At 41.0% G+C, this 22,212-nt stretch overlaps 1 protein-coding gene across 2 annotated transcripts in view; it reads right to left on the bottom strand.

The window, feature by feature from the left end:
* Nucleotides 1-243: 243 nt before the first annotated feature.
* The window catches only part of KLHL6 (kelch like family member 6), an 89,105-nt gene continuing 67,136 nt past the window's right edge, over nucleotides 244-22,212 (bottom strand). For both annotated transcript variants that reach the window (XM_081074986.1, XM_081074985.1), the window contains exons 3-7: nucleotides 18,278-18,727; nucleotides 13,699-13,936; nucleotides 9,486-9,688; nucleotides 7,753-7,966; nucleotides 244-4,214 (exon numbers count right to left, since the gene is read on the bottom strand). In XM_081074986.1, coding sequence (XP_080931112.1) covers nucleotides 3,913-4,214; nucleotides 7,753-7,966; nucleotides 9,486-9,688; nucleotides 13,699-13,936; nucleotides 18,278-18,727 — 1,407 coding nt within the window. In that variant the 3' untranslated portion in view covers nucleotides 244-3,912. The remainder of the gene's footprint in view (nucleotides 4,215-7,752; nucleotides 7,967-9,485; nucleotides 9,689-13,698; nucleotides 13,937-18,277; nucleotides 18,728-22,212) is intronic.

Here is a 22,212-nt window from a genome sequence, read left to right as displayed (position 1 = left end):
AATTGGTTGGTAAAAGCTTGCTCAGAGGCAATGAGGCATTAAGGAGAGAAAAGTTGTTTACTTTTTGCCATTCTATAAACCAATTCTGATTAATCTTATCCTAAGAATTTATCTAAACCCTCAAACCAACTGAAATGTTTTAAATTTCCACCTCCTAAATTTATATTCAGATACCACTTATGCAAATCAAGCAAAAGCAAGCAAAAAAAATCACCTAGTGATTACATACAATATATTCTTATACATTCCACACATATTTTATTGAATAAATAAAAACTTTATTTGTATATTTACCAAAAACAATAATATCCTTAGTTGATCACTTAAAAAAATACAAACTCATGTCACCAAAATACTTAAAGGATTTGGTTAACTAAGTGTTGACTATCTTTACCTATAAATATAAAAATCCAACCTGTCAAAACTGGTTTTATAATAGCCATATTTGAAATAATAGTGGATTTCCATAAAGGCTGACTCTTTGTGTTATGAGATCTATCACAACATGCAGATCAGACATTAAGGGAAAAAATGATTTTGCAACCCTCAGTTAGAACTTTACATAAGAAATTCCAGTGGTGTTTACCCACTTTGAAAATTTTATTGAGTACTTTTTCTTTTTCAAAATCAAGTAGGATAAGTAGATAACAACAGTACCTCAAGGATGTTTATAAATAGCAAAGTTATACTTTTCATAGCTATAAGCAAAAGGTATTTGCATTTCCCTGAGAGCATAGTTTGCTTTGGGTTCAAGGGCAGTGTGTGTGTGTGTGTGTGTGTGTGTGTGTGTGTGTGTGTGATGATGAAGTCATTGACAACAGAATGTGATGAGAGCTAAGAAGAGAATATAATTTGTTTGTGTTTGGGTGTGCTTAGCTTCTTGCCCATTTAAAACCAGGGATCTCTTAACCTCCCCTATAAGTTCCACCCCCTCTGAGTCTCTGGGCCTCCTTCTCTCTAGGTCCACTAAGGTGGCGACCCAGCCAAGCAGCTCAGAGGGCCCCACAGCACATGGGTCCAACAGCTAGTCCTGCTCTAACTTGTGCCACACTTCTAAGAAGTGGGTTCCTTCCTGGAACCCCTGTTCCTTATTCTCCCCTTACCATTCTTGAGAATGGAGTCATGTTCACAAACTCCAGGGCCCCGGATATCATTTTCTAGACCTATCATTTTCCGTTCAATGTGACCTCCTCCTACCTCATCCTATTCCTCCCAGCCAGGGATGCTGTTCACTCACAGGACCTGTGTCAAGATCCAGTCCGCTGTGCTGGGGCTTCCCACCGTCCCAGCCTGAGTCCTGGGCCCTTCCTTTCTGGGTCACCGGCAAAGGTCGGCCTCATCCCCCTGCTGGTGGCATGGGTTATGACAGTTAACTTGCTGCAAACCAGATTTTTATCTTGGAATGAAAATTATATTTTAGGAGCTTCTGTCCCCTGCTAGTGCCTAGAAGCTTAAATCCTGATGTTATAAAGTTTCCCTAAAATGACTTGAGATTTTTTCTTTCCTTAAAAGCTACAGATTGGCAGATTCACATGCAGAACTCTGGATCGTCTCAGTAAGCAGGTATGCTGCTAACCCATACCATGATTGAGAATCCCGACTTCTTGAGGACCAGCCACCTGAGATTTTACCACAAGTCACCTGCATATGTAGTGACATAAACATCACGTAGATTTATTTCTTTGTCTTCATTTAGGTATTCTGAACTAGTCCTGAAACTTGGGTCCTGCAAATTTATAACACAGGGACCCTAAATCTTCACTTTCCTAGCATGGGATTGACCCATTGATGGGCTCAGAATTTGCTCACTGCTTTTACCGAACGACAGCCATGACAAGGAGATGTCTTGTGGAGGGGATGCTCTTTGTGTATGCCAGTGATGCTGTCACTGGATATCCTCTTTGGAAGCTCTTCCCTGAAACCATCTTTGGAATACCACCGATTCTCCTATAGTTCATAGTTTCTGAAGGTGATCTCAAAGAAAGACAACCATGTAATCAGTGGCCACATCACGGACCTAAGTGCACAGCCTCCCAGGGAGAGCACTTGGAAGGACAAGAAAGACATTGATGCAGCCTCCTAACTTTACATACACCGCATTTGTTGTTAACTTGACAAAAGGAAAATTATAATATTGACTAGTGGCCTATTTACCTGTTTATTGAGTGTCTCCAGGGTGGGGATTTGTCTTATTCATTGGTGTTCCCGCGGCTCGACAAACATAAAGAACTCCTTGAATGTCTGCTAAGCTGAATTGTTTCCATTGAGAGCTTTGTTAAGATTATTAGGCTCATGAGTAAGTCATATATGTGTTCTAAATTTCTACAAATATGTTTGTATTTTCCCATCTTACGTTTCATAGCAGGGAGCTGAACTGCTATGTTCGGCATAGAGCTTTTCATACACCAACAGGCATTTCATTTATCCTCAGTGATCTAAGTATAATAAATAGAAATTTCACTTGTAACATTCCAAATCTTTTTTATCTGCTTTGAATGTTAGCCTCTTCTAATTATAACTTTTCTAAATTCACTATCAACTCTAACTTCCCAAACTGCTGAGACGTACAGTCATAATATGCCACATCTGACATGAAATAAAACGCTATAAAGAAATTTGAAATCATACGATGAAAATAAAGCACATTGGGTAATGCAGTTACTATGTTGTTACCATTGTTGTTGCTTTTTAAATACAGCATATGAAACAGGATCTCTTAATCTGTTTCGCCAACTTGGGGATTAGAATGAATTTCCAGTGAGCTCATTTGAAAGCTCTAGCACTTAAAGTGAAGGACAGACTCTGTTCTTTGAGTCAAAATTGCGCCAAGCTGATCCAAAAAAACAAACAGAAGGGCTTAAAAGGCACTAAACCCTAAGTTTCCAGGAGGGTGGGGTCTCAGGGACATGGACCTAAATCACTATCTAAGAAGTGAAAAGTATACTGTCAGGAGGAGTTGGTCGTTCCTGCAGTGGCTGGCCGTGTTAGGGTGTGTATTTTTCTAAAACAGTGGTCTCAGTATCCGGGAACCTCTTTTGTCCATGGCAGTACAATGGTTAGACATCAAGAGGTCAGGATGCTGGACTGTGCTGAAGGTACAATTCTGTCTGGTAATGACAGTTCTCGTCCCAAATGGGCCTCCTGTGATCATAAGAGAAAAAAAAAAAGAGGCTTTTGATGGGGGAGAACAGAACACAAGTCTTTTATCTCTTTCAAAGCAAACAGACCTTCCCAAATTCATCACTCTAGACCCGTCAGATGGAACAACCTATGAGAAACTCGACCATGAGCCCAAGGCTCCAATATGAAAGGATTCCATATGGTTTAAATATAAGGAGAAAAAGAAAAGAAAACAGAAACACCTTTATTTCCCTGCCTTGCTGAGTGAGCAAACTTGTCACAACAAAAAAACAAGGCAGTTTTTTGGGTATTGTTTTTGTTTTTGTTTCCTGCTCTGAGATAGACAGCATGGCATAAAGGGCACTGACTTGGAAATTGAAAAACCTGGGTTTAGACTCCAGGTTTTGCTACTTGCAATCTGAGTGGCCTGGGGCAAATCATTTAGCCTCTCTGAAATGCACCAGTAAAATAGGAGTGTTAATAGTCAGTCACCAGGTCATTATGATGGTTAAGTGACTTGACACACAAAAGTTCCCGGCATAGAACCTGGCATGGAGCAGGTATGTCCTGAATGTTAAATATTCTTCTTCTTCTCTCCTGAGGTAGGTCATACAAACATTCCTGGCTGCTCACAAGTGTACTAAAGCTATACTTCCAAGGGATTCCCTGATGAATGGCCAAAAACCCAAGACCAGCCTGCTGTCTGAAGTGGGACGGACAGGGCAAGGGGTGTGGAGGTCTCCCAGCTCAAGGTCAAGGTCCAGCTCCCCGCGTGGCTCCGCCTTCCCGCTGTCAGACCGACACTGCTCCCGGCACGATTCTCCGGATGTGGGTGTACGACTTTCTGATGGTGACACTGCCGTGATGCGACACTCCCCGGGGCAGGACGCACTCCTCTGTCAGTTTTTGGGCCTCGGGGTCCCAGCACAGCACCGTGGCAATGACCTCGTTCTTCTCATCCCTGCCCCCAGTGATGTAGAGCCGGTTGTTGCAGGGCGCGATGCCGCAGCTGGCCCTCTCGTGGCTGAGCGGAGTCACCAGACACCAGCTGTCCTCGAGAGGGCTGTAGGCGTACAGCGCTCTCATGGCCCCACCTGAAGAGGAAGGGACACAGGGTGGGCATCTCACTATTTTTCAGGTTTTCTTTCCCTTTAACCACTAAAACCCTACTTCTGGTTAGGTCAAGTTTACCATCTCACCAAGAGAAAGTAGATTTATGGCTTTCCAGAAAGCCAGAGTGGATTGCTAGGGGCCTTTTCATTCTAAAACCAGGTGCTAGTCAGGTCCTAAAGGACACCAAGCTTGCCTGGCTGCCCGAATGCACCCCAAGACTGCTCCCTGGAAGAAGTACCACCTGGTGCGTGAGGTAGACTCAGCTCCAAATCCCAGCTCTGCTACCTTTTGATCTGTAATCACCAGCATTTAGATCATGGGGTTATAAGACGTTAAATGGATCTTGTGCACAAAGCACCTGGCAGAAGGCCTGCTACATAGAAGCCATCGATACACGGCAATAACTAGAGGTGGTAGCCTCTGTGTAGACTGAGTATGACCTGGGACACCAGCCCAAGTTACTCATCTCGTGATTAGACCTTTAAGCAGAGTCATGAGCCTGACCATACACATGCATTAAACCTAAAGCGAGGGAGAGGGGGTTTTTACCTTGATCTGTTCCCATATTTTACTTCTCTGATTAGCTCTTATTTGCTGAAGTTACTTATTTTTGGCATCACCTTACTCAGTAGTTCTCAATCCTGGCTGCACATTAAAATCACCTGCACATTTAAAACATTTGCCCTGTTGGCCAGCGTCCTCTTTCCCATTCTGATTTCATTTGTCTGAAGTGAGGCCCAACTACCCTGATTTTTGTAAAAAGCTCCCAAGGTGATTCTAATGAGGAGTCAGACTTGAAATCCATCATCATTAACAATTACATGCTAACTGTGGTCTGGCTGGCCAGGCTTCTTCTGGTGAACTGCAACTTTTCAGAGCTCCCAAAGCAAGTAGGGAGAATAACATTCCTATGAATAAGAAATAATGATGGCTACCACTTACTGGGCACATTTCAGTGCCTGCACATTTTCCTGCAGCAACTTCTAGCTCTTCCCCTGGGCCTCAGTGATGACCTACTTTGTATGTGTCATCCTAAATGTGAGCTGCTTCTGCCTCCAGGACTGCAAGGTCCACCAAGGCCTGCACCAATACCATCTTCTCTTCCTTTTCAACTAGGAATTTGTGATTCTCAGGAGGACCTTGTCTGATCTACCCGCATGGCTGCATGGGTGTTCTGAAGAAACCCAAAGCACTACTTCAGCAAGGTGCGTGAGTCCATATGTTCATTGCAGCATTGTTTACAATGGCCAAGGTATGGAGGCAGCCTCGATGTCCATCAATGGATGAATGGATAAAGAGGAGGTGGTACATATATACAATGGAATGTTGCTCGACGAGTGAAAGGAATGGGTTCTTGCCATCTGGGGCAGCATGTATACACCTGAAGGATATTGTGCTGAGTGGAGCATGTCAGACAGAGAAAGACAGATGCAATGTGATTTCGCTTATATGTGAAATCTGAAGAATAAAATAAACAAACAAAACAGAAACAAACTCGTAGGTACAGAGAACATTTTGATGGTTGCCAGATGGGAGGGGTGCTGGGGAGTGGGTGAAAACGGGGAAGGGATTAAGAAGTACAAATCGGTTGTTACAAAGTAGTCATGGGGGTGTAGGATATCTGAGGTCTGACAATTAAGTTCGCAAACTTGCCATCATGCACTTATATTGGCAGCACTGTAAAAAGAGCTCGGTAAGGTTTCATAACCTTGGTATATCAGTGTCTCACAGCTGTGTTCATGTCAACAGGTGGTAGTGTCTTGCTGAGTGGCATTCATTATTGTTGTGTTTTTGTGTGCCGTCGTGAGAATGTCAGAGCTTGAATTAGAGCAATGAACAAACATTAAATTTCTTGTGAAACTTGGCAAGAGTGGAAGTGAAATCAGGGACGTTAGTCCAAGTTTGTGGGGATAATGTCATGAAGAAAATGGTAGTGTACAAATGGATTAAACATTTTTCTGAGGAATGAGAACACGTCACTGATGAAGAGAGGTCAGGACATCCAATAATGAGCAGAACTAACGAAAACATTGCAAAATTTGTCGAATTCTTGTCAAAATCATCGGCTGACTGTGAAAAGTATAGCAGACAAGGTAAACATCAATAGAGAAACAGTTAGGAAAATCTTAACTGAAAATCTTGGCATGAGAAAGGTGTGTGCAAAAATGGTCCTGAAGGAGTTCACTGATGAACAAAAACAAAGGAGAGTTGAAGTTTGCCAAGACCTTGTGGAGAGGTAAGACGATTTTTTGGGCCATGTTATCACTGGTGATGAAACATGGGTGTACCAATACAATCCTGAAACAAAGCGTCCAAGTGCACAATGGAAGTCAGCCAATTCTCCATGACCAAAAAAGTTCCATCAGTCCAGATCAAGAATCAAAACAATGTTGCTAACCTTTTTTGATATCAGAAGGATTATCCATTATGAATTTGTACCAGCTGGACAAACAGTTAATCAAGTTTACTATTTGGAAGTACTGTAAAGGCTGCGTGAAAAAGTTAGACAACCTGACCTTTTCACCAACAATTCATGGCTCTTGCATCACGACAATGCACCAGCTTACATGGCACTGTCTGTGAGGGAGTTTTTAGCCAGTAAACAAATAACTATTGGAACACCCTCCGTACTCACCTGATCTGGCCCCCAATGACTTCTTTCTTTACCCAAAGATAAAGGAAATACTGAAAGGAAGACATTTTGATGACATTCAGGACATCAAGGGTAATACGACGACAGCTCTGATGGCCATTCCAGAAAAAGTTCCAAAATTGCTTTGAAGAGTGGACTAGGCTCTGGCGTCAGTGCATAGCTTCCCAAGGGGAGTACTTTGAAGGTGACCATAGTGATATTAAGCAATGACATATGTAGCACTTTTTCTAGGATGAGTTTGTGAACCTAATTGTCCCACCTCATAGCACAAGGAATGTAGTCAATAATATTGTGATAACTATGTAAGGTGTCAAATGGGTACTAGATGTATCAGGGTGATAGGTGGAAGGGGGTTGGGGGCAGGATAAAAATGTGAAGAGATTAAGAGGTTACAAAATAGTCGTGGGGATGTAAAGTATAGCATAAGGAATATTGTCAGTAATATGGTTAATAAACATGTGTAGTGCCCAGTGGGTACTAGACTAGTCAGGGGCTCGCTTCATAAATTTATAAATGTCTAACCACTATGCTGTACACCTGAAATTAATACAAAATAATATTGAATGTCAACTATAATTGAAAAAATGTAAAAGGTGAGGAAGTGAAGAAGAATAAGAGGTTCTAATTTCCAGGTATAAAATAGATAAGTCATGGGGATGTAATGTACAGCGGAGGGGATATGGTCAATAATATTGTGATAGTGTGGTACGGTGTCAGATGGTTGCTGGCCTTATCATGATGATCACTTCCTTAGGTACATAAATCTTAAATAACTATGGTGTACACCTGAAACTAATATGATGTGTTAGCTATATTGTAATAAAAATCTTAATAAAAAAAAATAAAGAAGCCATTTGCTCACTTACCAACGACATAGATGCAGTCCCGGAAACTCACTGCATTGATGCATTTAGCCTCCACGGGCATGGACGACTTAAAATTCCACTTATTGGTTGAAGGATCATAACACTGAGTCTTGTCTGTGGCAAGTTTCCCATTGGGCCCGCCCCCAATCACGTAGAGCTTCTTCTTATGGCTGGTGGCCGCGAAGGAACTGACGTGGACAAGGAGGGGTGCAGCCTGCAGAGGCGCAGGGCCCCGGGAGAAGCTGTCAGTCACGCTGCCCAGATTGCTGCAGTGGCTCACAGGACGCAGGCCAGGAGCCAGGGGTCACATGCCTGGGCATCCTTTGCCTGAAGTCACAGGGCCTGCAGCCTTGACTCCCCTTGAGACACACAGAGGACCAAAACACACATCTCCCACCCTCCCTCCAGACTCTGGGCAGGCTAGAGCGCAGTGTTGGATGTTTTCGGCCTGTTTCTCCCAGAGTTTAGCACTCAGGTGAGGTGGGGTATTGACAGGAGTAAGTGTTTATACAGATGAAACCAGCTAGTGTTGGAGAAAACTACTTTCTCAAATGTGCATATCCATCGTCATTCACTCAAAAAGTATTTACTGCATGCCTACTATGTGCCAGGCGTAGTCCTTGGTGCTTCTATCCAGGAAGATAAGCTGGTATAAGGGTTTCAGGTGGCCACAGGTAAACAGATTCTCCCACTTTGAGGCAACATGCAGATCAAGGGATTAAGCTGGACGCATGCTTCCACCCCGTGAACCCCAGGGCATTACAGGGGACCTCCAAGAGCCTCCTGCCCACTGACATGACCCTCGGGGTCAGGGAGCAACTCTGATGGGACTTGCCAAATTGAGAAGCTCTGAGGCACACGCTCCCATAAATGTCAAGGGCTCCCTGTATGGCACTTTTCAAGTGGACAGGTCTTAGTTGGGTGCCATGATAACCTGGCTACCTTTGCTTGTGCCTGCAGTGACCATGCTTTATATTCCCCAAAGCAGGAACATGTTCTGATATATGATGTGATAAGGAAAACAAAAATTTGAAACTGGGGATAATCTGGAAATACAGGAAATGAGATCACTTTAACTTTTTTTAAAATATTGTGACAAAAACACTTCTTAACCCTCTTAACAAATTTTTAAGTGTAAAATGGAACATTGTGACCTGTAGGCACAGTGTTGTGCAGCAGATTTCCAGAGCTTATTTATCTCGCATAACTTTATGCCCATTGATTAGCGATGCTTTACCTTTGCTGAGTATGCAATAAACCTGAGGTTGTTTTGCTGAAGTCCTGCATGCAGGCATGTCAATGCTTCATCACTGACAGGCAAATCAACAAAGGCTAATGTCTAAACACTACCAAATAACTGCATTCAATAAACAATGTATTCATGAGATCCCTATGTTTCCCATATGGAGAACACAAGGGCCGAGGGCATCTGAGAAAACATAGACTCTGGGCCAAGATACACAACAAGGTTAGGACTAAGCCTCCCCTCCACATTTGGTGTCCTGGTCAGGTGCCCACAGACCGTCCCCACCTGGAAGGAAGTCGTTTCTATCACCTGATCAGCAATGCGGAAGCAATGGGTCCTATGAGGATCAAAGCTCAGAGCCACCAACTATGTTCTGAGTGGGAACAGAGCGATCAGAAAGCCATATACCTACATTGGCATATACCTTTCTTTGAAGCTTTGAAGTAATAATACAAACAGAGTTACTCATAGAAATAGTCTCCCCTACCTCTGACCAGCAGTTGTGGAAGGGGTCATAGGTCTCCACGTTGTTGATCCTCTGCAAGCCATCGAATCCTCCGATCACATAGACCTTGCCACCCAACACCACCATCTTATGCCTCCAGCGGCCTATGTTCAAATACTCAATTTGAATCCATTTGTTGATCGAAGAATTGTATTTCCAAACATCGTGCTGTGTTTCTTTGCCACCTAGAAGAGATACAGAGCATCAGAAAACTGCCAGATGTGTTAGAAATACAGCTTCTCCCATAATTTCCTACAGGCCATAAATGCTAAATTCCCAGGGCAGTCCCCCTAAGGAAAGAGAAAAGAAACCTTGAAGATGTGTGTGGTCTGCTTATGGGAGATAGAGCCAACATGGGGGAAAGGGGAGAGACAGTTTAAGTAAGCCTGATGTGAATTATGTTCTCAAGTGTGTCATGTGTCACTTCTGTGCCGTGAGAGTTCAGGGAGAAGGTGCGCTTCAGGGAGGAGGGACCCAAGTCCTCCTGTATCCAGCAGAAGCTGGGATTCAGTGTTTGTGCGGCAGTGGGGCAGGATATAAGGCAGGACAGATAAGATTGGACTATTGCAGGCGGGGATAATAGGGTCTTAACCAGCAGTCAAATTAGAAAGCAGCTTAAGTTCTCTGTTTGCTTATTTATTTAAACAAACAAAAAAGCAAACTTGGAGAAATCTTACAAAATTCTCTTGGTTCATATCTTACATCTACATAAAAAATATAAGTGGGTTTTGTCCTGTTTTTAAACATTTTTTATTATAAAAGAATGAGATGCTCACAATAGATAATTTGAGAGTGAGCTGGTAAATTTTTTTTCAAGACAACTCTCTTAATAAACAGAAAATACATAATTCAGTTAGGAAGAGAGACCAAAACAAAAGAGAACTGATGTTTTTGGTGACTTTAATCAAATATTTTAATAGCTTTGTGTTTCCATTTCCCCATCAGCACAAAGTACCACTAACTACGTAAAGCAAAAGATGTACTTTTCAGATATGAAGACGTGAATGTGCACTAGTGAGGCAATGAAAATCACTGACAACGCTCTGTGTCATGGGTACGTGTTTCTCTCGGGTGGAGCCCAGAAGTGGGATTCCTAGGTCAAGGGCGAGCATACCTTGAATTTTTATAGTTGCTGCTGAAGAGCCCTCTAAAGCTGTCCTATTTGACCTTTCCCCACACCCCACCCACAGAGGATATGAGGAATGTTTATTTGGTTGGTTGGTTGATTTGGTTTGGTTTTATAGCCTGATGAAGAAAAATGATGTCACAGTCTGGTTTTCTCTGGCTATTAAGGAGATGAGCTTCTTTCTCTTTTGTGAATTTTTTGTTCATTAGTTTAATCATTTTTCTTTGGGTGGGGTATCTTTTAGAGGTCTCTATTCAAAACACTGTGATGTCGTTCCCATTTAGGTAGTGTCAAAAATCATAAAATAACTATAAACTTTCAAAGAAATGTATGTAAATTTTATTTAAACAAAAATACCTTTACCATTCTTACTTCAAGATGTAATAGAAGACCTGATTAACTTGGCAGACACATGTGCATAGATGAGAGGAAGACATATTATTGCAAAGATGTCAACGCTTCCCAGGTAATCGATATATTCGGTGTCTCAGGACTTTTCAGGGAACTTGGAAGGATCATTCAAATTTCATTTAGAAGAATAAATTTGAAATTATTTCTAGGAAACTTTTGAAAAAGAAGAAGAAGGGAATTTTCCCAAGCAATTATCAAAATATACTAAAGAAAAAAGTAATGAAAATAAAAAACAACATGGTAGTAGCACAAGCCTAGACAAACTGATCAATTAAAAACAAGAGTACAGAAACAGACCCAATGATATAAAGATCATTCAATAAGTCGTATTAGAAAACAACTGGCTATTTAGACAAAAATTAAGTTAGATCTCTAGTTCACATTACACTTAAAATGCAAATGTAAATTCTATAAAACTAACTGGAGAATATACAGGAGAAAATGTTAATGATCTTGAGGTGGGGAGGGAATTTCTGAGCGTGACTTGAAACCCAGAATCATATATGAAAGTTACTATACAAAATATAAATCAAAGTTAAAAGATAACCACCGCCTGTGAGAAAGTACTTGCTGTACAAATAGCAAATGACATATGATGAGAGCTCCAAAAACTTATTAAGGAAAAGACAAACAGCCAATAGAAAAACAAAGGAGATGAACAGATTTTTTTTAAAAGAATACACTTAGTGAATAAATATATGAAAATATGCTCAACATTAATGATCCAAAATGTAAATTGAAACATTCTAGTCTATTAACTTGTAATTGACTGATAATAAAAAATGTTAGAAAAGATGTAGAAAATGACCACTGTTATTCATTATTGGTTGAACTGTAAATTGGTACAACCTTTCTGGAGGACAATTTAGCAACATCAACAAAAATTCTAAATTCACACATCTTATGACCACTTCCAGGCATCTCTCCAGATAGCAGCACAAGTTCATAAACATATCTGCATAAGAATGCCTAGTACAGTATTTCTTTTTCAGGCGGAAAATAAAAGCTGAAAAAAATTGTGGTTCATCCATTCAATAGACTGCCCTGCAGCTGATGAAAAGAATAACAATAATAACAATAACGCTAACGATGGCTAATACTATTGAGCCCTCACCATGTATGATATCACTTAATACATGTGATAAATCCATCATACCAATATATAATGATGTCCAAAATATATTGTGAACTGACATACAAGTTTTTGTTGATTTAATTGTGTGTAACAAGTATGCTTTCATATGTATTGCTTATATGATTTTTTGACAACAACAAATTTAAGAAAAGGGAAGGACAAGGTGTAGAATAATATGTGCCATGGATGTGGCACAGACTGATTACCAAACCTATCTTTTCTTCCTGGACACACAGCTAAACTGCATTTCCCAGCCCACCTGCATAAGGTGGGGTGCATAGAGGGCGTACGGCTAGTTCTAGATGATAGAAAGTGAGTAGAACTGAGGCCTCGTGTCCAGGCTGAGGTTGTTGTGGGTGTCTTCTCAACTCATTCACTTCCTTCTCTCTTCTCAAAACGCATCGACCTTGAAGGCCACATGTGGAAAACAGATAAGACGGAAGGAGCCTAGGTCCCTGAAAGACTGAGTAGAACAGATCCACTCCCCCTAATCCATACTACTGTGGTAATTCACTGAGATAGAGGGTTTATTACAGCAGATGACATTACTTACTCTAAGACAATATAAAACTTTTTTGTAAAAATATTAAAACACATAGGATTATCATAGCACAGGCAAACTGTCATATTTGACTTTATACTCTCTATATTGTTTGAATATTCTATTCCAATTAAAAATATTTCTAGAAGATAAAAGAAAGCTATAACCTAATCTGTGGTATTAATATATCCAAAGAAGAACTGACCTGCCCTTGATTTTGGAGGAGCTAGCTCTGGGAAGAGACTTTTCCTCAAACAAGTGCAGATTAGAGAAAGCCTCCAAGAAAGGGGAAAAGATGTTTGGAGCTCCGAGAAGAGCTGGGTGACTTTTGATATCATGGAGAGACCATGGGGCTCAGAGAACTTGGGTTGGAACCCTGACTGACATTTACCAGTGTGTGACCTTAGGTATGTGCCATAACCTTTCTGAGTCTCAGTTTTCTCCATTTGTAACCTGGAGATTAAAATTACCTACCTTACAGAGTTGATGTGAGAGGCAAATGATCAAATGCTACCAAAGTATAAAGTTATTTAACCTACTGTGCTGTAAAGATGGTAGAGAATATGTCATTCAATAAATATTTATTGAGCATTTACTATGTGGCCAGGCACAGTGCTAGGTGCTGGGAACAGTGTTGACTCTCATAGAAGTTAAGGACTGATGAGAGACACTATAAAGTAATTATAAATAATCAATCAAACGACAGTATCACTTTCCTTCTTCCTTTTTCATGAATGACCGGGCCTGTCTGCCTGCTCCCCCTAATCCTAATACAATACTGTTCACAGGTCAGTGCTCATTAAATGAGAATGCTCTCTCCAAGATAAGACCACCTGAGCTCTTAGTTTCCATATCCTGACCCAATCAGAGCTAGATTGTTGCCATTCACAGTACTTCTTCTAGGATGGCTGCCTGGCTGACACTCAGGAAAACACGTAGTGCCACGAGGGGCTTGCTTTGGCATCACGTGGCTCCTGCTTACCTGAGATGTAGACCTCATTTTTCAATGTGACGCATGCAAACTCCACCCACTTCTTATTCTCACTCTCCAGCTCTTGCTCCGTCATCGGGAGCTTGGCCACCTCCAGGCGGCTGCGCCTCAGGGGGTCCAGGCAGGTTACCTCCGCCACAAAACGTTCATCCTTTGTGCAGCCGCCAATGATCATGAACACCTCAGACTGGAATTCATGCATCCTGGGTTTTGTGCGCTCAGAAATAATCTGGAAAACCAACAGGAGTACCAAAAGGCAAGATGACACAATAGTTTAGAGCTCAGGCTATGGAGCCAGCAGAAAGAATCCAATTCCCAACTCTGCCACTGTATGGCCAGGTAACGTCACCTCCTTGGGCCTCAGTTTCATCACCTATATAAAGATTTTAGTGGTAACTACCTCACAAGTTTGTTGTGAGGATTAAATGAGACCATATGCATAGTGTGCTTGGCCCAGGGCTTGTGGTATAATAAGTTCTCAGTAAAAAGTACTTGTTGTTGCTTGTGCTGCCATTTTAAGAAATCCAGATCTGTTTACCATCAAATGCACTCCCTACTTCTCCTCTCCTGTTAGATCTGAAGACTTGAATCCTGGAATTTTATTTCTGGCCACCTTCCACTTCCCACTCGCTTCAATTTTGTAAAGATATCTCAGACTTTGCTCACTACGAGACTTATTCTGGAAGAGAGGTCCTGACAGTTGGCACAATAGAGTATCCAGAGACTTGGGAGAAAAAAACACACAAAAGGAAGCGGGGTGTGACCAGAAAGTGTGGGGCACTGGATCCCAACGTCAAACATATGACCCTTCAGAGCCTCAAAAAAACAAAGAAATCCACACCATGGATATTTGAGCCCAGCTGAAAGAGCAGGCATTTGGAGTCAAATACCCCTGAGTTTGGTCCTAGTACTACCACCTATGACCATGTGACTTGGAGAAGTGACACAGTCTCTGTAAATGCCTGTAATCATTTCTATACTGTCTGGTCTTTGGTATGCATAAAGGTGGTCCCTGGAAACTTAGGAGGCAATGAAAAGAAGGGGCTACTTTCTCTGCCCCGAAAGACCTCTCTCAATGAAAGTCCCAGTTACTATTACTAAATCAAATGTAGATTGACATTGGCTTGTAGGTTCTAAAATGCCGTACTGTCACCATCCTCATGAGCCTGGAGGACGGACAAGGTTAAGAGGGAGGGATAATGACAGGACAAGAAGGGTTAAAATTTGGGAAAGGAAGGTTAAAGGAAGAAGTGTGTTCAGAGAGTCGCCTCCAGGCTTACACTATTGTCATTAGGAATAAACTCAAAATCATTCAAGCAGTGAGAACACAGTGGGTTTCAGGGAATCAACCGGCAATGAGACCTTCATTTGAAGATTACTGTGGTTGGTTGGTTCAGTACCCAGACTGTAAAATGGGAATGAAAAAGTACCCTGAGCAGGATTTGGGGCAATAGAACAGCAAAATCCTAGGACACAGTGAAAAGAGATGTTTTAGCCTCAGAGAAAGAAAATGCTTGATTGTGAGAGATAGAGCACCATAAAAGAGCAGAGTGAAACGAAAAACAGTCTTTATTTGTGGAGCACTTACCATGTGCTAGACACTCGACTGAACACGTCTTATTAATTATCTTATTTAATTCTCAGAATAATTCTCTCAGTTGGTAGGTATTATTATCTCTGTGTTATAGGTCAAGATTGAGCTTTAGAGCAGCTAAGTAGCTTGTCCAATGTCATACTGTAGGTAAATTGTGCAGTTAAGATTAAAGCCAGACCCGCATGACTGCAAGCCCAAGTTCCTGCCACGAAAGACTTTTCCAAACATCAGAATTCTCTCTCCTCCTGAAGCTAAAATTTATAATCCCACTCCCCACCTCCACCCCAATGCAAACACAAAAGTCAGAGCATATATTTCATAGCTGCAATTTTGCAGAAGACAAGATAAAGACATTTTATATCAGAGACATGTATTCATCACCTGCATTTCGGGGACTTAGGAAATGGGAAGCAGAAACAAAAGTAGCCAGAGTGTTTGACCTATAGTTGATCAAGCCTCTGTACTTTAAATGCTGAGCTGGGAGCAGTTGCAGAGACTGACACTTACCTTCAAGTATATGAGGGCTTTGATTCCCACCACCAAGCCACCGGCCAGTGACCCACATACCCAGCTTGGGAAATGACCCATGTGTTGCCTGGACTCCCTCCATCAGTCTGCTCATAAACTTTCTTTTGCCTACTGTCCCATCTTCTGTGACAGACCATATGTTTAATAAGGAAGAGACTATTTTCTAGTGCCTGGTACCAAATCTGGCATATAGTGTTCAGGATTTATTTGTGTGTGTGTGTTTTTTTTTTAAAGAAAGCATGGCATATAAAAATAAATGGGATATGGGATTCTATTAAAGTAGTACTTAGGGGAAAATTCATAGCACTAATGACAACATCCAGGGGGAAAACGATGGAAGGAGAACTGACTCTGGGTGGTGAACACACAATATGATATATCGATGTTGTATTACGGAATTGTACACTTGATACTTATGTAATTTTACCAGCCATTGTCACCCCAATAAATTTTAATTAAAAAAAGGAGGGAAAAACCGCCTCAAATCAATGACCTTCACTTCCATCTTAAGAATCTAGAAAAAGAAGAGAAAATTAAACCCAAAGGAAGCAGAAGAAAGGAAACAATCAAGGTCAGAGTAGAAATAAATGAAATAGAAAAGATAAAAACAATAGAGAAAATCAAGTGAAACCAGAAGCTGATTCTTTGAGAAAATCAATAAAATTGATAAACCTCTAACCAGATCAGGAAAGAAAAAGAGGAGACACAAATTACCAATATCTGGAATGAGAGATGTGACATCACTACAGATTCTATAGATATTAAAAGGATAATAAGTGAATACTGTGAACAACTTTATGCCAATAAATTTAGCAACTTCTATAAAATGGAAAAATTCTTTGAAAGACACAAAATACCAAAGCTCAATCTAAAAGAAATAGATAACCTGGATAGCCTTATATCTATTAAAGAAACACAATTTATAGTTTAAAACCTCCTCACAAAGAAAACTCCTGGTTCTGATAGCATCACTGGAAAATTCTACCCAACATTTCAGGATGTGTTTGCAGAGTAAATGAGTGACAATGGATCCAAAGACAACACAAAACTAGAAAGGACACACAGAAAAAGAATGAGGCTCCCGAGAGACTTCACACAGACAATTAATTGGTAAGCCACTTTGGCTAAGATTTGTACCAATGGTCTAATGAAGAAGGCTTAGTAGTGAATCCCAGAGATATTGCATAGTGGTATATATTGTATAGTGGTATATACATACATATACATATTTTTTTTTCATATGTACAAACTTAACAAACTGCCCCTATATCTTTACTTCCTAATTATTTTATTTCTCCCCACTAAGCCTATTCTTGTCTTTATAGAGTTATGAATAAAATATGTCTCCAGGAATTATTAAGTATAACCAGGCAGATCCAAACGATGTGTGTATTCACCATCTTGGTCCTCATTTATTCATTCAACAAACATTTACCATTCACTTGCTATACACCAGGGACTCTCCTAATCTCTGGAGATGAAAAGTCCAATAAGACATATTTCCTACCATAACAGCTTCCAGTCTAGAGATACTTACAGATGAGGAATTCAGTGGTTAATGCAGCAGTTGGTGCTGTGGCAGAGCAATGCACCAGGTTCTATGAGAATAAGAGAAGCCTCTGGAGAAGGTGACGCTTGAATTGAGTTTTGAAGCAGAAATTAACTTGATGAAAGAAGAAAAAAGGCATCTGAACAGCACCTGCATTAGCCTGGAGGCTACAAAAGCAGGTCCACTTTGGGGAATTACAAACAGTGCATTAGGACCATAGCAGAAGAGAGGGGTTGGATGGAGATGGCACTAGAGAAGCAGGCAGGAGATGAAGTATGCGAAGCCAGGCTCTGCAGGCTCTAGAGCTCAGGTGGGAAGTGAGGAATCTATTCTGATGGTGGTGGGGAGCCAGTGAAGAGGGTAAGCTCAAGAGAGAAAAGATTAGGCTTGCGTTTTTAATCCTCCATCTGTTGAATGAATTGGGAAGGGCAGACTGGGAGCAGGAGGGTGAGTTTTGAAATTCAGGAGGGAGGTAATGCGAGTCTGAACTAAGGTAACATCAGAGGAGATCCAAAGACTCAAGGTTCCCTGGAGTGGGCAGACAAGGAAAGCACCACCCCGAGGAATGGTGACTGGCCAGGGCACATTTTGTCCATGTGTGCCTCAACCCCACCAACCTCCTGCCCTTACACAACTGGGAAAAGGAGTGTGCCGGGTATGGTGCTGAGTGATTTCTGAATCTCACCTAATTCTCTAGTAGCTGTCTATGATGCAGTGTCATCCCCATTTAACAGATGAGAAATACAAGGGCTCGTGGAACTGCCTGACTCAAACTATAAACCAGTGTAGCATCTTCTCCATGCCTTAAGGGTTTGCAAGCCAGCCTCACCTCTGTCTCTGTGAGGCCCACTGTCGCCTTTACTTCACTGGTGAACTGCAGCCCCTCATTGTCAACTCACCTCATTGCCGGAAAGGTGGTACATCCTGGCTTCCTGGAGCAGTGGGAACACCTCTGGGCACTGCCTAATGAGAGGATCTGCTTCTACCATCTCCACAAAGTACCACTGGTCCAGAAGCGGCAAGCGCACGTTCTCCAGCACGGAGGGGAGCAAGCAAAGTCGTTCCGACTGCTTGTGCCGGATCCAGCTCATCACAGTCTCAAACACCTGAGCCTCTTCAGTCACATAAAGGTCATCACTCTTCAAGATGTGATACAGAGTGTCCACAGGAAGTTCCAGGAACTCCTCAGAGTTTAGAATCTGCACAAAGTTTTGTATGATGTAACTCTGAACCTGCTTCTTTAAACTGTCCAAGGCGTGTGTGTCTGCCAGCCTCAGTATTCCAACACAGTTTTCTGGGTTCAAAGCTTCTGTGAGGAAGCTCGCACAGGCCTCCACCATCCGCAGGAACTAAGAGAACAGAAGGGCAGCAAATCGGGCCACCAAATGATTAGTCCATACAGAGGTTTAACCAGTGAGTTGTGTGTAGCAGCAAAAAATTAGAAACAACCTAACTGACTAAGAATAAAGAGTGAGTTCAATAAAGAAAAATACATTCGTATTTTCGACACTTCAAGTGTAGTCACTTAAATAAACATGCTTAAAGAGACACTTAAGTGTAGTCACTTAAAGAAACATGCTGGAGAATATTAAATGACATGGAAATTTTTTATAATGCATTATGTTTCAAAATAGGTTCATCGAATCTGATCAAGTTTCTAGATTTAATCAGCAACTTACAGGAAATACAGTTGACACTAGACTAACACGGGGCAGGGTGCTGACCTCCTGCACAGATGAAAATCCGCCTATTACTACATATAGGAGAAAGAGGAACATGTCAAATGACGCCATGGGAATGTGATCAGCAAAATGCAGACTGTGGGAAACTCTGCCAGTTCAGTTTCTTCATCAAATATATCACAAGGGGGAAGATAAGGTGGGGGAGTGGGGAAGGAGAGCCTAAGGATGAAAAGAGATTTAAGAGACACATCCACCTTTCACAAAGTCAGGGAGCTTATTGGGATCCCTGATTTAAACAAAATAATTTTAAATGTCAGAGAAATTTATACAATGACTAATATTTGGTGATATAAAGCAATTGTTACTAACTTTAAGTGTGATGATGGTATGGTTATGTTTAAGGAAGAATCTTACATTTTAGAGATAGGTATGGAAATATTTGCAGATGAAATGAGAAAGCACTTCACAAAATCATATGTACATTATGATACCATTTTTATAAGGAAAATATAGATAGAATACAGGCATAGAAAAAAGACTGAAGGATATACATCCAAATATTAACAGTTGTCATCTTTCTGTGTATTAGGTATCATGTTTCCCCGAAAATAAGACCTAGCCAGACCATCAGCTCTAATGCATCTTTTGGAGTAAAAATTAATATAAGACCCGGTCTTTATTTTAATATAAGACCGAGTATAACATAACATAACATAACATAATATAATTCTGGGTATAATACTCATAAATGGCTATAGTAAGTCTCGTGGGAAAATTTGTTGTCAAGGGAAAAATAATCCTCCCATAGAAACAGGCCCCATATCAATGGACAAGAAATATACTGTGTAAATAATATAAGGTACCGCACTGTCTAATAAAACTATGAGAGTTTTTTCTGATTTTGTTTATTTATACACTCCTAAATCCTCTAAAATGAGCAACATTTTTGTAATAAAAAATTAATTTGTAAAATTGATTGGCTTTCATGTCTTATTTTAAAATTATCATCATCCTCATAATAATACGAGCCCCTTATGGGTATACAGCACTTCACAGTTTACAAAACATTGTCATATCCATTATATTATTGAATACTCATTTTACAAATGAACTATCTCAAATGCATTAGTTCATTCTTATTAGTTGCTCTCTGGAGCTTACCTTTGAATGAGTCTAAACTCCTATCTCCTCCTTGTCCACTGGGCCTCTTATGGGTCAAGTTCTCAGTGTTCTTGGGTTGATCAATTAGCGGAAGGATGGAAAAAGGAAGGCTGAGGGGCAGGGCGTGGTAGGGCTGGCTGGTCTGAAGACAGCCTGCTATTGATGGGCAGGCCTGCAGAGGACTGTAGGGGTCTGGCCTCAGATAAGAAGCTCTAGTGCCAGGAACTTGAGGGTAGCAGGGTTGTGGGGCCTGAAGGGTGGGGTTGAGGGCAGGACTGGTCTTAGAGTAGACCATATTGACTTAGTCTTTGTCCTTCACTCCAGAGCATTCTGGGAGGCACACATCCCTGATTTTTTTTGGATCAATCCAAATTGCAAAATATTATCTTTCTGTGTCAGACTACGAGGTTAGACAATAAGTTCACAAACTTATCCTAGAAAAAGTGCTACATACCTCATTGCTGAATATCACTATGATCACCTTCAAAATACTCCCCTTGGGAAGCTATGCACTGATACCAGCGCCTAGTTCACCCTTCAGAGCAATTTTGGAACTCTTTTTCTGGAATGGCGATCGAGCTGTCATCGTATTACCCTTGATGTCCTGAATGTCATCAAAATGTCTTCCTTTCAATATTTCCTTTCTCTTCAGGTAAAGAAAGAAGTCATTGGGGGCCAGGTCAGGTGAGTATGGAGGGTGTTCCAATACAGTTATTTGTTTACTGGCTAAAAACTCCCTCACAGACAGTGCTGTGTGAGCTGGTGCATTGTCGTGATGCAAGAGTCATGGATTACTGGTGAAGAGTTCAGGTCGTCTAACTTTTTCACGCAGCGTTTTCAGCACTTCCAAATAGTAAACCTGGTTAACTGTTTGTCCAGCTGGTACAAATTCATAATGAATAATCCCTCTGATATCAAAAACGGTTAGCAACATCATTGCAACAAGTTCTCAAACTTAATTTTCAGACCTCGTACACTTTCCAATTGTCAGTTTAGAAAACATTGACTGAGAATGAATGTAATGTTGGAGTGAGCCAGAGTTCTGCCTCAGATCACCCTGTCTGCTGGCCCCAACCGCCTGCAAATCTGCTCCTCGCATGAGCAACTGTGGCAACGGTTGAGACTGAGAATTCTAACACCTGTTTAGTTGTTTGCAGATTTTCAGTTCAAAGGGTAAAAATATACAACCGAGACCAAGCCTCGCTAAGCCCTCAGAACCTGTAACCAGAGCCCTATGTGGCCCTGCCCACAGAGAGATCTATGAGGGCTGAAAGGGAACGCACTTACGTGGTAGCCTCCAAAGTCAAACAGCAGGTACACCACACCAGTGTTTGCGTGCAAGGAAGATAATGTGAAAATCAAGTCAATTTTCTAAATATGTAGACTATTTCTGGAAAGCCACTGAAGAACCTAGTAACAGTGATTGCCTCTGGGGAAGGGACCTGGTGACTGGGCAGAGAGGAAGAATTATTTTTTACTGTTTATCTTTTTGTACCCCCGTGAGTTGTGTGCCATGTGGAGGAATTATCTATTTAAAGTTTCTCATGAATGGAGAAAACACTAGAAGGGAACACATCAACATGCTAACAGTGGTTATCTCAATTGCAGTTTTATAGATAAAGTTATTAATTGTTTTTTTTTAGACTTTGCTGTATAGATCAAGTTTTCTACACTGAGCATGGAGCTGCTTTTAAAATCAGAAAAAAATAAAATTCATATTGCCTTGTAACTTTCAAGTACACGATGAGAAAATAAAATGTGAAAAATAAAATAAAGAACACCCACGATGTACCAGCCTCTTTATATTAACCAGCTCATTTAATTCTCACAATACTGTAAAGTAGATATTTATTATCATTCCTGTTTTATAGATAAGGAAAACAGATTCAGAGAAGTAAAGGAATTTCCTGAGACTTATAACTAATAAGAAGTAGAGCTAAAATTTGAAACTGTCTTATCTGATTCCAAAAATGCATGTTTTTACATTCCTT

The sequence above is a fragment of the Rhinolophus hipposideros genome (assembly GCF_964194185.1).
Source record: "Rhinolophus hipposideros genome assembly, chromosome: 2".
Lineage (NCBI taxonomy): Eukaryota > Metazoa > Chordata > Mammalia > Chiroptera > Rhinolophidae > Rhinolophus > Rhinolophus hipposideros.
Note: the sequence above shows the minus strand (reverse complement) of the source record. Positions and strands in the feature narration are given on the sequence as shown.